This window comes from Heterodontus francisci, chromosome 4, assembly GCF_036365525.1.
Source record: "Heterodontus francisci isolate sHetFra1 chromosome 4, sHetFra1.hap1, whole genome shotgun sequence".
In the NCBI taxonomy this organism is placed as follows: Eukaryota; Metazoa; Chordata; class Chondrichthyes; order Heterodontiformes; family Heterodontidae; genus Heterodontus; species Heterodontus francisci.
In genome coordinates this window covers 125,379,557-125,396,728 of record NC_090374.1, presented here as the reverse complement: position 1 = coordinate 125,396,728, position 17,172 = coordinate 125,379,557, and the positions used below count along the sequence as shown (strand labels likewise).

Here is a 17,172-nt window from a genome sequence, read left to right as displayed (position 1 = left end):
CTGCTAAAATTGTTCTAACAAAATTCACATAGGCTGAAAAATGACAGCTGTTATTTAATGTTTTTAAAGCATGTCATATATTGGAATGCTGTGACGGGTTGGCTCAAGATGTTATCAGTACCATAGGCCAAGCTTTTGAACTTCGATTCAAGCAATATCTACAGTGTCCTCCGAAGATCTCCAGTATTCATAACAGGTGGGTACTGATAGCATTGCCAATTATTTTAATATCTATTCATGCAAGATACTTTAAAAGCAATTATATTTTTATCACTATTAAAAAGTGTCTAGGTTGTAAAACAGAAGCAATGATTGATGTTACACATGGAGGGTCACAAGACTGGAATAATGTGGTTACTGAAGAGCAATAAAAGCAAATTGGGAGTACAAACATTAAAGTCACGCCACAGGAAATTGAATCCTGATGATTCTAACCCTTATTTTGTCAATGCACCAAGAGTACTTACTTGAAAATAAAATGATGCTCATCAAAGTGTGCAATCTTAGTACTAAGAAATGGAACTCTTAGTACTAAGATTCCATTTCAGGCACCTAGGTGATAATTTTTACTTCGACGAAGGTGCAAAACTGTTGGCATTGGCTATAATGAGCGGCTGATTCAATACCGCCGGTACTCCCCCCACCAAAATTGAAAATTAATCCCCCCGCCCCCATCTCCCCCGTTGTAAGTACCAAGCACTCCCAGGTCAGTTCTTTTTTCCCAAAAATATACCTCATTCATAAAATTTGCAAAAGTACATTACAGAACTGTTCAAATTTGACATTACATTGGGCTGAATTTTATGGGGCCTGCAAGAGCAGGATCGGAGGTGGCGGGGTGGGGGAAAATGATGAGGGATGACGGGGGTTGGAGTGCCCGGCACCTTCCTGCTGCCATAGCATTCTGCCAGCAGCAGGGTAGGTGGAGGATGGCCCTCCCTCACAGAGGCTAGTTGTGCCACTTAAATAGCCATTTAGGGGTTTCTTCTCCTCTCTGCTGATATTTTACCCTAGTGGCCTCCCTGCAGGCTTGTGGGGGGGGGGGGGTGGGGGGCTCCTAATCAGGAACTCTATGGCCCACGGAGGGGCCCCCTGGTGGCAAAGGCTGCACCTGCGGCAGTGCCCCGCCTAGCTTCACCAACCACTCACCACTCTCCCTTGCTGGGGCCTGCTTGATTGTCCCCGATGACCCCTGACCCCACATCTTGTTGCGAGGGTGGCGTCCATCGCTCTAACTCTCTGCTGGGTGCAGTCCCAGCAGTGCCCACCTCTCCCAGTGGCGCTGCTGAGACTGAAGAGATGCCAGTCTTCCAATTGGCTGGCAGCTCTTGGAGGCAAGCTCTCATCCCTTAAAGGGACGGGAGTTATGACGGCAGCTGCATTAGCTACACGATGGGCCTAAAATCCAGCCGGAGCTCTCCCACATGGCTGGGAATGGGGGTGTGGAGGGAGTTTGCCCGTGACTTTCCGGCCTGTTTTTTGGGGCCACTGTTGCTTCAACAAAATCCAGCTCATTAAATACAATGCTGTTCAATTTCTGTCAATACAGTATGTGGTGCTCTCAGGTGCCTCATCACACTTTGAATTACAGGTTATATTCACAATATACATTTGCATTTCATGTCAAACAGTCTCTGGTGCATACAGCCCAAGGGGTTTTGCATGGTTTCCAGCCCCTCAGTGGACCACGGCAGGACTATGGCCTTAGACTATGGTCTTTCTCCATTCAGCCTTTGCAACGACTGCCCCAAGCTTTAGTGCATCCTCAGCACATAGTCCTGGACCTTGGAATGTGCCAGTCTAAAACACTCGCTCATGGACAACTCTTTGCATTGGAAGACCAGTAAATTTGGACAGACCAAAGAGTGTCTTTCACCAAGTTGATGGTCCTCCAGCAAAAGTTGATGTTTGTCTCAGTGTGTGTCCCTGGATACTGCTCATCGAGCATTGAGTCCTGTGCTATGGAGCAGTTTGGGATGAGCCCCGACAAAAACCACTGCATCTCTTTACAGACCTTCTTTAAAAGGCATATTCCAGTAGGAGGTGGGCGGTGGTCTCATCCCCACTGCAGCCACCTCGAGGGCAGCGTGCGGAGGCAGTGACACTCCGGCTATGCAAGAAGGATCTGACGGGGAGGGACCTTCCCACCAGCAGCCAAGCTACATCTTGGTGCTTGCTTGAAAGTTCTAGCGATGAGACATTCTGGCAAATGACTTTGACATTCTTCTCAGGGAATCATCCGACAGGATCCACCGTCTCCTTGTCCTGCAGGGCCTTGAGGATATTACGTGTGAATTGCTGCCTGATGGACCTGTGGTCAAAGGTGCTTTTCTGCATAAACTTTTCCATGAGGAACAGGTGGTACGGCATGGTCCAACTGAATGGAGCATTCCATGGCAACGTGGCCAGATCCATCCTTTGTAACACCGGGGACAGATAGAACCTCAGCACACTGTGACACTTGGTTTTTGCATTCCAAAGGTCTATGCACAGCTTGATGCAGCCACACACAAAGGCAGCCATCAGGATGAGGGTGACGTTGGGTACGTTTTCCACCCTTCATCTAGCAATTTGTACATTGTGTCCCTGTACAGCAAGATGCAGAGTAAAGTTTCCTCTACTCTGTCCTAACTGCATTCTTCAGCTCCAACCTCAGAAGAGTACTTTGCACAGTACCAGTGTGACCTTTATCCATTTCCCACACTAGCCATCTTGTAGCTTCTGCGTGACGATTAGTGCCAAATTTGGTGCTAAAGGTCTCTAAGAACTGGAATGAGATTGTCCAACAACACTTTACATAGAAAGGCTAGTAGGCAAATAAAATGTTTAAAATCATCAGTCGGGGTTGGATTGCAAGTGAAAGAGCAGTGTTGAGTCCACTGTACCAGTGCATCATCTAGTTTTTTGATCCTTTCTGTGGTCCTGTGATTGTAGTGTGATATTAATTTAAAGAGGTGCATTGTTGTAAGAATGTACTTATCGCTATAAGTACTATTACATATAATTTTCCTATCATAACTCCATGCATAATCATTATAAATGTGTAAGGAATATTTAATCAGCAATAGTGTTCTGGATTTTATGTTAATTTCAGATTTCAACTGGTCTTCAATGGTGAATAAAGGTTGCTTTGTGCCTGATTGAAGATTGAAAGTCGACTGAGTATGCTAAACATGTTGAAAAATGTGCTTTTGTGTAAGAAATGTTAAAGGTCAAATCTAGGGAATTCATTATTTAGAGTTGCTCCATAATATCCCAAACAATTCTGTTACGACCAGGTGAGAGGGGTCCAGGGGTTCCCTCTCAGCCTTTGCCTGGTTTATCCGTCATAGGGTTTAATTTTAAAACACTGTTTTTGCTCCCCCTTATTGAGTCCTTGTTCACTGCTCCAATTGTAAGGCAAAGAAATCAAACAGGTTTCCTTAGATTTAAACAAGAAAGGTAGAAGTTTATTAATCTTAAACTGTAATCCAGTTAATGACCCACGAATATGTGACGCGACCACGCTAGCGTTCATACGCGATAAACACACACGTAGATAGAGACAAAAAAAGTAGAAGGAATAAAGAGGAAAAGTTTGAGGCAATATCTGGTAGTTACAGTCCTTTAAGTTCAATGTGGAGTCTTTGGTTGCCGGTAAGTCTTGCAATTCGTTGGGGCCCAGTTCACGCTTTAACTTGTTCTGATATAGGAGACTTTTCTCTCTTGTAGTTTATGTGTCTTCTGTGGGTCTGGTGGCTTGGGAGAAAGCGAGAAAGAGAGACAGTCAGGCGAGAGACTAGTTAGTTTAAGCTTCAGTTTCAAACAGCCTTCTGTGTCTTTCTCTGTGGCACAATTCAAAAAAAACCAGGTTGCCCAGCAGGTTAGTCATGTGACTAGCTGGTTTGACCACTTCTGTTTGTGGATTCTGCCATCTTAGCAGTCATCCTAGAATGTGAACTTCCTCACCTTCAATGTCTGGTAATCACAGTCCATTTTGGGTTAAGTGGACCAAGGAATAGTCCTTTGTCTCTCCAAGCACTGTCTGTTAGTATGAAAATGTTTTTCCAGCCAAGTGTCTGGTGATTTTTTTAATAAGTCCATTCTTCTCTCCAACAACAGTTTAAAATTAATGTTCATATGACAAAATTCATATGCCTCATTCTTGGCAGGTAGGGGTCTGCAAAAAAAAAAAGTGGGTTTTCTCCGGGTGCTCCGGTTTCCTCCCACAAGCTAAAAGACTTGCAGGTTGGTAGGTAAATTGGCCATTATAAATTGCCCCTAGTATAGGTAGGTGGTAGGGAAATATAGGGACAGGTGGGGATGTGGTAGGAATGTGGGATTAGTTTAGGATTAGTATAGATGGGTGGTTGATGGTCGGCACAGACTTGGTGGGCCGAAGGGCCTGTTTCAGTGCTGTATCTCTAAAACTAAAAAACTAAAAACAATCCTATTCTACTCATTGTTAAATACATTCCAAGAAAATATATAACAATCTTGTTTTGCTTACTTGTTAATCTCCTTTCCTTCATTAAACTGTAGCGAGAGAGATATTATATGGGTTTACTGCTTATCTACCAAGTAGATGTTTGATAAGCATTTCAGATATTTACAAGCACAATTTTTCTTGTGGTGATGGAAATAGATTTGACAGGAGAGGCTTTTAGCAAATGCATCACCGGCCAAAGAGGGAATTTTCTCCAAGTAGCAGCAAAGCATAAATTTGGATATGCAAATATTTTCCTGTCTGCCATTAGCCTGACCACCCGTGGTTGTAAATGTGACAGTTTTTATTACAAAAACAAAATAATGCGTATGTTGGAAATCTGAAATAAAAACAGAAAATGCTGGAAATACTCAACAGGTCTGGTGGCATGTGTGTAGAGAGAAACAGAGTTAATGTTTCAGGTCTGTGATCTTCCTTCAGACAGTTTTTATTGCTTTGATTGTCAGCAGGGAACCCCAGCCATCCCGTCGTCTGTTTTCATTATAACGCTGAAATAAATATTACAATTATAGCAATAAAGCTACTCAAACATCTGGAAAAACTTTAATACTCTAACAGTAAATCTAAACTACCAAATTTTACATGAAAATGGAAAATTGTATCTTTTTCTCATTGTTCTTTTTGTATTATATTTTAACTTTAATTTTACTCCTTTCTACCTATTCTAATCTTATGTACAAACATACAGAATGATAGCCAGGGAAAGATCAGATGATCCATTGAGCCTGTCCCATGCAGTCATGGGGCGACTGAACATGGTGAGCCCCACCAGCAGCCAGATAATCTAGGCCAATTCTGAAGAAAGATCTGGAAATTTCTCTCTGTCCCCTGAAGCTGATCAAAATGAGTACCAGGAGACTACAGTGGCCATGAGACATATCATCCAATACCCCAATTATCCTTTAATATACTGCGATATCAGCCGAGGCCAGGAGCTTATCAAGCTCCATTTTGAGTGCTTGCAAAGAATTCACATTCACATGGGCAGTGACTAATCTTTTCATTATTTTAAAGATCTCAATTAAATCTTCCCAAAATCTGTCTTCTGGAGTAAAAATACACAGTTCTCTATACCTATTTGTTTTGGGGGTGAATTTCAAGCTTTTTTTGATGCATAACTGATGTAGAAAGAGTTTTTCTGAGAGGAAAGTTGGGCTGAAGCTACTTGCACCCATTTCATGCCTTTACACTGCTCCACCTTGAGCTTTTGCTTGGCAATCCAGCTGCCAGCTCCTGACTGACCTCATTACCATACATTATAATGCACACCAATGGTGCTCCAGCTCCACATTTCCAACTTCTGTATTAGAATTGCACTGCAGACTGAGATTTATAAGGCACAGCTCCTGCCATCATTAGCTGATACAGGCACAAATGAAGATCTTCTGAGCCAGAGAGTCTGGAGAGTTTTATTGATTTCTGCAAGGGGGAAATACTTTTTGCAGTGATTTTTCTTTGCCATTTGCAGATACCTGGACTTGTTTCTGATAGGAAGACACCACTGACAGATTTTCAAACCTCACCCCTTAACCATAATGAGGACTTCTCAGCAGGAAGTATGGCATTCCCTATGAGCATACCCTTGTATGCCATAATCTTGAAGGAGAGGAATAGCACAGGTTGGAGCAAAGAAACCCCATGCAACATTTAAGGAGAGCACCAGATAATATACCCTCAATAGAACATACAGTTGGGGCACTTTATATAAGGACCTTACTGAGGAGCTGTATATAAGAAGAGTGCATTTGACCAATGAGACAACAATGCAGCTCTGTCACCTATTGCAAGAGAACTGCAGCCTCAATCAACTGCTCACAGTTCTCTCTTAGTGGCTATGAAGGTCATCATCACACTCAACTTTATGGCACAGAATCATTTCAAGCAGTCACTGGCAATCTTTGGGTTATCAGCCAGGCAGCAGTAAGGCTGGTGCTCTTTACATCACACCAAGCCAGCTGTGAGATAGGGCCACAGAAATGCTATCTTCCCCAAGATCCAGAGTGCAATTGGAGCACTCATGTTGCTTTACAGGCTCTACAGAAACACTCTAAAACTATCTCAGTGGGAGGAATTGCAATTCCCTTAATATACAGATTGTGTGTGACAACATGCAGAGCATCATTCAGGTCAACACCTGGTATTCTGGAAATTGTCACAATGACTTCCTTGGAGAGAAAAAAATCACGTTGACAGACAGCTTCTGGCTTCTAAAGCTTACCTCTTGCTCCCATGAAAAATGACCGCATGAAGAGCAGCAGAGGGGCATATGGTGTAGAGGTAACATATTAGCATGGAGAGAGGATTGGTTAGTTAACAGGAAGCAGAGAGAGTAGAGATATATGGGTCATTTTTGGGTTGGCAAGCCATTACTAGTGGAGTGCCACAGGGATCAGTGCTAGGGCCTCAACTGTTTACAATCTATATCCATGACTTGGACGAAGGGACTGAAGGTATGGTAGCTAAATTTGCTGATGACACAAAGATAGGTAGGAAAGTAAGCTGCCAAGAGGATATAAAAAGTCTACAAAGGGATTTAGATTGGTTAAGTGAGTGGGCAAAAATTTGACAGCTGGAGTATAATGCTGGAAAATGTGAACTTGTTCACTTTGGCAGGAAGAATAGAAAAGCAGTATATTATTTAAATGGAGAGAGACTGCAGAACTCTACAGTACAGAGGGATCTGGGTGTCCTGGTGCATGAATCAGAAAAAAATTAGTATGCAGGTACAGCAAATGATTAGGAAGGCAAATGGAATGTTGGTGTTTATTGTAAGGGGAATCGAGTATAAAAGTAGGGTAGTGTTGCTCCAACTGTACAGGGCCTTAGTTAGACTGCATCTGGAGTACTGTGTACAGTTTTGGTCTCCTTACTTAAGAAGGGATATAATTGCATTAGAAGCAGTTCAGAGAAGATTTACTTGATTGATTCCTGGGATGAAGGGGTTATCTTATGAGGAAAGGTTGAGCAGGTTGGTCCTATACCCATTGGAATTTAGAAGAATGAGAGGTGATCTTATTGAAACATTTAAGATCCTGAGGGGACTTGACAGGATGGATGCTGAGAGGATGTTTCGCCTTGTGGGGGAATCTAGAACTAGAGGACACAGTCGAAAAATTAGGGGTCTCCCATTTGAAACTGAGATGAGGAGAATTTTTTTTCTCTCAGAGGGTTGTTAGTCTGTGGAATTCTGTTCCTCAGCAAACAGTGGAGGCAGGGTCATTGAATATTTTTAAGGCTGTGTTAGATAGATTTTTGACCGACAAGGGAGTCAAGGGTTATGGGGGGCAGACAGGAAAGTGGGGTTGAGGCCACAATCAGATCATCCGTGATCTTATTGAATGGCAGAGCAGGCTTGAGGGGCTGAATGGCCTACTCCTGTTCCTAATTCTTGTGTTCTTCTGGCAGGGCAACAAGGCACATTTTTTACAAGATTAGTCATTGAGGGGACCATCAGGATCTTAAAGGCACATGTTTTCAGCCAGGACAGATCAGGAAGGCCTTTGCATGATCTACAGATCACCTGTCATTCAAAGTTATAACCTGCGGTTCCCTTCACAACATTGCCATTCAATAAGGCTGGACTTTATATTGCTAATGAGTAAGCCCTGATTCCATTCGATCCAGAACTATATGGTGGACAGCATCATGCACTCAGGTGAAACTTGAGTGACTGTTTTGAGTGTCATTAGAGCATAAGAGAATGCTGTCAAAAGAAAGCCCTCAACACCCCTCATCCCACATGACAAGTTGAAAACTCTAGCTGATGATCGTGCAAATGGCGACACCAGCTGTGGGTAGGAAAATGTCACTACCACGACATGTGGTTTCAGAAGCTCCAAAGCAGATGCCAGTCCTGCATCCCATACCACCAGCAAGGGACAACTTCATGTGTGGCACTTGTGGCAGACATTGCCTTTCTAGAATCAGCTTGTTCAGCCATCAAGAGAAGTACAGCAGATGATCTCGCCAAAGTTCTGTGGCTGCATTCCCATCATCTCTCACAGGTGGAAGGAGAGCATAAGAACATAAGAAAGAGAGGTAGGAGTAGGCCATTTGGCCCTTTGAACCTTCTCCACCAGTCAATAAGATCATGACTGGTCTTCTACCTCAGCTCCACCTTCCTGTACTATTCCCATATCCCTTGATTCCAGTAGTATCCAAAAATCTATCGATCTCTGACTTGAATATACTCAATGACTGAGCATCCACAGCTCTCTGTGGTAGAGAATTTCAAAGATTCACAACCCTTTGAGTGAAAAAAATTTCTCCTCATCTTGGTTCTAAATGGCCAACTCATTATGCTGAGGCTGTGATCCCTAGTTCTAGCTTCCCCAGCCAGGGGAAACATCCTCCTAGCATCTACGCTGCCAAGCCCCTTAAGAATTTTAATTAGATCACCTTATATTCATCTAAACTCTAGAGAATATAGGCCTAGTCTTCTCAGTCTCTCCTCATAGGACAACTGTCTCATCCCAGGAATCAGTCTGATGCACTCGTTGCACTCCCTTTAAGGCAAATATATTCTTCTCTAAGTAAGTAGACCAAAATTATATACAGTAATCCAGCTGTGGTCTCACCAAGGCCCTACATAATTGCAATAAGACTTCTTTACTCTTATACTCCCATCACTTTGTAATAACGCCTAACAAACCATTTGCTTTCCTAATTGCTTGCTATGCCTGCATGTTAACTTTCTATGATTCATGTTCAAGGATACTCTGGTCCCTCTGAGTACTGACATTTCCCAGTCTCTCAATATTTAAAAAATATTCTGTTTTTCTATTTTTTCTACCATTTCTCCACATGCTTGCCCGTTCATGCAACCTGTCTATATCCCTTTGCAGCCTCTATCTCCTCCTCACATCTTACTTTCCCACCTAACCTGGATTTGGATATATTACACTTGGTCCCCTCATCTAATTATTAATATTGATTGTAAATAGCTGAGACCCAAGCACCGATCCTTGCAGTACCCCACTGGTTACAGCCTGCCAATCCGAAAATGACCCGTTTATTCCTACTCTGTTTTCTGTCTGTTAACCAAACCTCAATCCATGCTAATATATTAACCCCAATCCCATCAGCCTTAATTTTGTGTAATAACCTCTGGTGTGGCATGTTACTGAATGCTTTTTTGAAAATCCAATACACTACATCCACTGGATCCCACTTATCTACCTTGCTAGTTACAACTTCAAAAAATTGGAAGATTGAGCATGACTTCTCTTTCATAGTGTTGACTGCTCAATCATATTATGATTTTCTAAGTGCCCTGTTACCAAGGTCTTAATAATAGATTCTAGTATATTCCCTATTACTGATGTCAGGCAACTGGCCTATAGTTTCCTGTTTTTTCTCTCTCCTTTCTTGAGCAGCAGGGTTGTGTTTTCCACCTTCCAATCCAGATGAACCAGTCTAAAATCTAGGGAATTTTGAAATATCAAAACAACAAAAGATCATCTACTATCTCTGTAGGCTCTAGGGTGTAAGTCATCTGGCGCATGGAATTTGTAAGTCCCATTAATTCCTACAGTACTATTTCTTCACTAATACTAATTTCTTTCAGTTCCTCATTCTCAATGGACCTTGGTTCCCCACTATTTCCGGAATGTTTTTTGTGTCGACAGGGAGCCGAGCAGCGGGTTCCTCATAACACGTGGTGAACCCAGCCTTCTGTTCTTAAAGGCAGTCTGCCCCTCTTAAATGAAATCTTCACTGAATTGCAGGAGGCTGCTGTTGAATACTATTGCTACAATTGTAAACAAGGGAAATGAAACGCCAAGGCAGAGAGATGGCTCTTTTCTTATTTGTTCATGGGATGTGGGCATCATTGCTAGGCCAGCATTTATTGTCCCTCCCTAATTGCCCTTGAGAAAGTGGTGGTGAGTGGCCTTCTTGAACCGCTGCAGCTCTTGGGGTGTAGGTACACCCACAGCGCTGTTAGGAAGGGAGTTCAAGGATTTTGACACAGCGACAGTGAAGGAATGGCGATATAGTTCCAAGTCAGGATGGTATGCGGCTTGGAGGGGAACTTGCAGGTGGTGGTGTTCCCATGCATCTGCTGCCCTTGTCCTTCGAGGTAGTAGAGGTCACAGGTTTGGAAGGTGCTGTCAAAGGAGCCTTGGAGAGTTGCTGCAGTGCATTTTGTAGATGGTACACATTGCTGCCACTGTGCATTGGGTGGTGAAGGTAGTGAATGTTGAAGGTGGTGGATGGGGTGCCAATCAAGTGGGCTGCTTTGTCCTGGATGGTGTCGAGCTTCTTGAGTGTTGTTGGAGCTGCACCCATCCAGGCAAGTGGAGAGTATTTCGTCACACTCCTGATTTGTGCCTTGTAGCTGGTGGACAGGCGTTGGGGAGTCAGGAAGTGAGTTACTCGCCACAGAATTCCCAACCTCCGACCTGCTCTTGTAGCCATAGTATTTATGTGGCTGGTCCAGTTCAGTTTCTGGTCAATGGTAACCTCAGGATGTTGATAGTGGGGAATTCAGTGATGGTAGTGCCATTGAACATTAAGGGGAGATGGTTAGATTCTCTCTTGTTTGAGATGGGCCTTGCCTGGCACTTATGTGGTGCGAATATTACTTGCCACTTATCAGCCCAAGCCTGGACGTTGTCCAGGTCCTGCTGCATCTGGACATGGGCTGCTTCATTATCTGAGGAGTCGCAAATGGTGCTGAACATTGTGCAATCATCAGTGAACATCCCCACTTCTGACCTTATGATGGAGGGGCAGTCATTGATGAAGCAGCTGAAGATGTTTGGGCCTAGGACACTACCCTGAAGAACTCCTGCAGTGATGTCCTGGGACTGAGATGAGTGACCTCCAACAACCACAACCATCTTCCTTTATGCTCGGTACGACTCCAATGAGCAGAGAGATTTTACCCTGATTCCCATTGACTCCAGTTTTGCTAGGGCTCCTTGATGCCATACTCAGTCAAATGTTGCTTTGATGTCAAGGGCAGTCACTCTCACCCCACCTCTGGAGTTCAGCTGTTTTGTTTATGTTTGGACCAAGGCTGTAATGAGGTCAGGAGCTGTGTGGCCCTGGCAGAACCCAAACTGAATGTCAGTGAGCAGGTTACTGCTGAGCAAGTGCTGCTTGATTGCACTGTCAACAACCCCTTCCATTACTTTGCTGCTGATTGAGAGTTGACTGATAGGGCTGTAATTGGCCGGGTTGGATTTGTCCTGCTTTTTGTGTACAGGACATACTTGGGCAATTTTCCACGTTGCTGAGTAGATACCAGTATTGTAGCTGTACTAGAACAGCTTGGCTATGGGTGCAGCTAGCTCTGGAGCACAGGACTTCAGTACTATTGCTGGAATGGTGTCAGGGTCACAGATACTGGAAGTCTTAGTGGTGGAGGTGGACAGAAGGAGAGACACCATGGTTCCATGGAGGGCCAGGACAACCAGAATTGCGAGGAAGTGGCCAGAGAGGTCAATTTCTAGTATCTGGCCCCAAGGACATGGTAACAGTACCACAAAAAATCTAATGACTTCACATGTATAGTCAAAGTCAGCGAATGCATCTTCACATGACATCCCAGTCTGCTCAGTGCATCACACCGCCCTATAATTCAGCCATTAGCAGCTCCTGGCACTCAAGACTCATGCCTAACATCCAGATACTCACTCTCACACACCTACCAATGCTGTCAACCTCACACTACCTCTCACTGCCTCAACATACCTCTAGCTATTTAGCTCAGCTATGGCAGGCACATCACTCAAACAGAGTGCTACACAATCATTGTTATTCTTTCCTCTCTCTGGTAGGACAAGGTTGCACACAATAGAAAGCAGAAAAGCAGAACCGGAGGGAGACAGGAAAGCCTGCCTCTCCATAGCCCTACGAAGGAGATGATTCTGCATATCATGGAATCAGCTGTGACAGAGCCTGTAGCATCTGACATCACTGAGAACATTGAAGATGACGGTATGTTTGTGCCTTATGTCCCTTTTCAACCCCCAGCTCACCTTCATCTTTCTGTCTGGCAGGATGAGCAAGCTGCAGATGGTGTCACCATTGACCTCTTGCTTTCCTCCCCTCTCTCCTTTTCTCACACTAACCTTCCTCTTCTGATTTTCTGTTTTCAAACATCCAAGAATTGCCACCTTCCCAGGTACAGCAGCCCCAAGAGGAGAAGAGAGAGCAACTACACAGCACGAATCAATGGCCTCCTTCTGTGCCGTAATTGTTCTATGGTTCTATTAAAAGGTACCCGGGCATGTACCTGAAGTGCTGCAAACTGCAAGGCTACGGACCAGGTGCTGGAAGGTGGGATTAGATTGGGCAGCTAGTTTTTTTTTGGCCGGCATGGACACGATGGGCTGAATAGCCTCCTTCTGTGCTGTAATTGTTCTATGGTTCTAATGAAGAGGCCCTATCACTTGAACTGACATTTGCAACACAGATACTGGCACTGCACATGGCTTAGATGGTGGTATAGAATTGGGATCTGTAGGTCGTAAGTCACTGGGCATGATTGGCCTGCAGCCAGGCCAGGGGGAAGGACGTTTCATTTGCCAGCTCCCCAGAGGGTGAGGTTGCACATGAATTCTGTTGCAGGGGACTCGGATGAGGACCTTCAGGGGGATGGCATTCAGGAGTGTGCTGCTGAAGATGCACACCGAGATGCTGAGTTTTATTGGCTGGCCTGCCAGACAGCCACCCATCACTGTCAAGGAACACGGATGACTCTGGCTCCAACTTGGCAGAAGGCATCATACAGACTTTGCCCTCTCTGCAGCCTCTGCCCCATCTCCCTGTCATTCTGCAGACCCAGAGGCACACTAACTGCCCCATATTTGTTACAGCCTTTGTGTGGACAGGTCACCTACTCCTCTGCCCTCCTTGTGAAAATGCAGAAACATTCCCAAATCCAGGAACTCACCACAGCAACTCCAAAACACTCCAGAGTACTTCCAGAGATTTTCCAATCGCATAAATTCTTCAAAATCACCTTACCTGCTAGTTGGGTGCCTAGCCCTTTAAGTAATGAAAGTGCTGGCCTCCCCTTGAAGCTGAACATTTGTTCTTTGTTAAGTGACTTGTGAATTTGTTGAATGGACCTGCATGGCCCAAATTTGGAAATCGAGCCTTACATCAGCTGATAGGACTGTGTGATGTAATGACTGTACCATTTCAGCTGCTTCCAGTGCACACAGGGCACATCTGTGCTAGTGCTCTTCTCAACATGGGGCAATGCATGGGTTGCACTGGAAACAGCTGCAGATACAGCGTGCACTAGCTGAAGGGCATTCGGCTTCTGTAGCGCCTTTTCCAGCTGGTCCAAATTTCGCACCCAAAGTCTCTCACTATTTTACTCTCCTATTTTTTCTAGCTTTATTAAATGCTTGGTCATCCTTTGCTGAATTTTAAAATTCTCGAATCCTCTTCTTGGCAACATTGCAAGCCTTTCCTTTAATCTAATGCTATCTTTAACTTCTTATGTTAGGCACAGTTGGACCACGTTTCCTGTGGGATTTTATTCCTTCAAGGAATGTATATTTATTGTGAATTATGAATTACTTCTTTAAATGTTTACCATTGCTTAACTACCATCATATCTTCTAATCTAGGTTTGGGGAAGACGGTAGCATAGTGGTAATGTCACTGGACTAGTAATCCAGAGGCCCAGACTAATGCAGCACAAACATGAGTTCAAATTCCACCGTGGCAGCTGTGGAAATTTTAAAATTCAAATAATTTATAAATCTGGAATAAAATGCCATTCCTATTAATAATGATCATGAAACCACTGGATTGGTGTAAAAGCACATTTGGTTCACTAATGTCCATCAGGAGAGGAAATCTGCCAACCTTACCCAGTCTGGCCTTCATGTGACTCCAGACCCACAGCAATAAGGTTGACTCTTAACTGCCCTCTGAATTGGCTCAGCAAGCCACTCAGTTGCTGCAAATCACTACAGAAAAGCTGTATAAAACTAAAAACAGACAGACCACATGGAATCGACCTAGGCACAGGAAATTACAAAGGCACATCTTGCCCATTCGACCCTGCAAAGTCCTCCTCACTAACATCTGGGGACTTGTACAAAACTGAGAGAGCTGTCCCACAAATTAATCAAGCAGCAGCCTGACATAGTCATACTCACCGAATCATACAGTATAGCCAATGTCCCAGACCCCTCCATTGTCATCCCTGGGTATGTCTTGTCTCACTGGCAGGACAGAATCACTAGAGGTGGGCATACAGTCAGGAGGGAGTTACCCTGGGAGTCCTCAAAATTGACTCTGGACCCCATGAAGTCTCATGGCATAGGTCAAACAGGGGCAAGGAAACTACCTGCTGATTACCACCTACCACCCTCCCTCAGCTGATGAATCAGTACTCCTCTATGTTGAACACAACTTGGAAGAAGCACTGAGGGTAGCAAGGACACAGAGTGTACTCTGGGTGGGGGATTTCAATGTCCATCTCCAAGATGACCCGATAGCACCATGATTGACCAAGTTGGCCGAGTCCTGAAGGACATATGTGTCAGACTGGTCCTGCAGCTGGTGGTGAGAGAATTAACGAGAAGGAAAAACAGAACTTCTGATATGTCTTACTTTTTCCTCAATGGAGAATTCCCCCCAACCACCTCCCCCCACCCCCCCCCACAGAAAGCTTGTTATGGAAGGATAATGCCGGAGTCTATATTTACTCAGTTTAACATTTATTGCGCAGCTATTTCCTCACTCAAACCCTCCACCAGTCTCAGTGAGTGTCTGCTCATTAGTGCTCAACTAAGACCCCAAGTAACACCCTTCACCTGCAGATAATCAGACCATTGACACACAATTAACAGATTAACAGATTCCCTTCTTTCTTTCACAGTACAACTTGGATTAATTTGTTCAAACAACATTTCAAAATAAATTCATATTATGCACAAAGTATTAACATGCTCAAAGAACATTTCAAAATAAATCAAAAATAAATTCCATATTGGATACAAAGTATTACATTGTGAGATGCCCCTCCTCTAGTGCCTCTAACAATGTCTTTGTACTAGCATTTCTTTTTGTGAAACAATTGGATAACTGATGGCTTGCATTTACCCATTTAAGTTTGGAGATTTCCTTTCTCGCCAGCATTAGTTTCAATCCAGCAAGGTCAATACGTAGTCTTTTCTCAAACTTTTTGTAGAGTGTAAATTATTCCACAAAGAACGATTATCCACACAACATTCAATGGGTATCCTATCTTCAGTGTGTCACCTTGTTCAGAATTTCACCCAAAATATTTGACAAGTAAAACCCCATGTCCACTGCCTCCACAAGACCCAGTGTTTCCGCAGCTAATGTGCTTTTAACGGCCCATTTTATTTTCTTAGCCTCCCAAGATAAAGGACAACATTTCCCATTTTCACCCTTCAGAAATATTATGAAACCAGCTGCACTCGAATATCCATCAGCAAGATTAGCATGTGAAGCGTCACTAAAAATTATTAGCTTCATGTTCTTTGGGTCACCTAAGGATGGGAACTTCAGTACACATTTCTCCAGATTTAGTTTTTTCAATGTTTTATTTTCCCTTAAAACATTCTCAACTTTTGGATGTTTTATCATCGTGCTTAACTCCAGCACATCAAACCTAACATCAGGCCTAGTCTGAGAGCACAACCAGTTTAATTGACCCACCAGCCTTCGCAATTGCTCAATCTCTGCTTTAGATAGATGATCATCTTTCTGTGAAGACGTAACACGATTAACCAGGATGGGAGTAACACTCTAAATAGGATTGTTGATTCAAACTTATTCCAGACTTATTCTGCTTAATATCTAAACCAATATATTTAAAGGCCCCACAAGCCTGACTCCCAATCTTAAATTTTGCCCTGATCTTATTAATAACATATTTCTCAAAATCTGCAGTGCCACCCCATTAGAAATCATCGACATGCATCATGAAGAAGCCCGAAAGTTTCCCTTTATGATACCAATAAAACATTGTAGGATCTGCTTTTAGTTAAACACAACCAATTTTCAACAAAACAGATCTCACCGAAAAATACCACACCCTGGAAGCATCATTAAAGCCATAGATGCATTTGTTCAGTTTGCATAATTTTCCTTCTGCATCTGCTGCCTCTTTAGGTGGTTTCAGATACATTTCTCTCTGAAAAGTATCACCTTGCAGAAATGCAGCTTTTATGTCAATGGATCTACTTTCCCATGAATATGTGGCCAAAACAGCCATAAAGATTTTCAAGATTACTTTTCCAGCTGTGGGAGAGTCCACTCTAATATTGCTATCACCCAGCATTCTTCAAAAGCCCTCGCAACCAGCCTCACTTTAACCTTATAGTACAAATCCATCTACATGACAAGGCTGGCTGTCCCCATCTGGTACCTCAGAATAAACTCCAAACTCTCTCCAGCTCTCTAATTCCTTATGTTTTGCTTCTCTTATTAGTTTATACTCAAGTTTATTGGCAGCCAATAAAACTTCCCGATCATGACGACTTCTGCTTCTAGTTCTATTCTGACACTGCCCTGTAGCCTTCGTTTCATTGTGGAATCTGTTCAAACTATGGCCTCTGTTCACACTTTGATGTCTTTCGGAACTACTGATAGAAGATCTCCCTCTCGCCCTTTATCGGAGGCTCTTTCTCCATTACGTGATCGCTTCCTTACGCAAGAGTCACTTCCTGACCCACTATCAAAAC

At 43.6% G+C, this 17,172-nt stretch overlaps 1 protein-coding gene across 1 annotated transcript in view; it reads left to right on the top strand.

Moving 5' to 3' along the window:
• LOC137368711 (SHC-transforming protein 3-like) overlaps positions 1-17,172 on the top strand; it is a 253,126-nt gene that overhangs the window by 149,300 nt on the left and 86,654 nt on the right. The window contains exon 7 of the mRNA XM_068028882.1: positions 70-196. Within this exon, the coding sequence (XP_067884983.1) occupies positions 70-196 (127 nt within the window). The remainder of the gene's footprint in view (positions 1-69; positions 197-17,172) is intronic.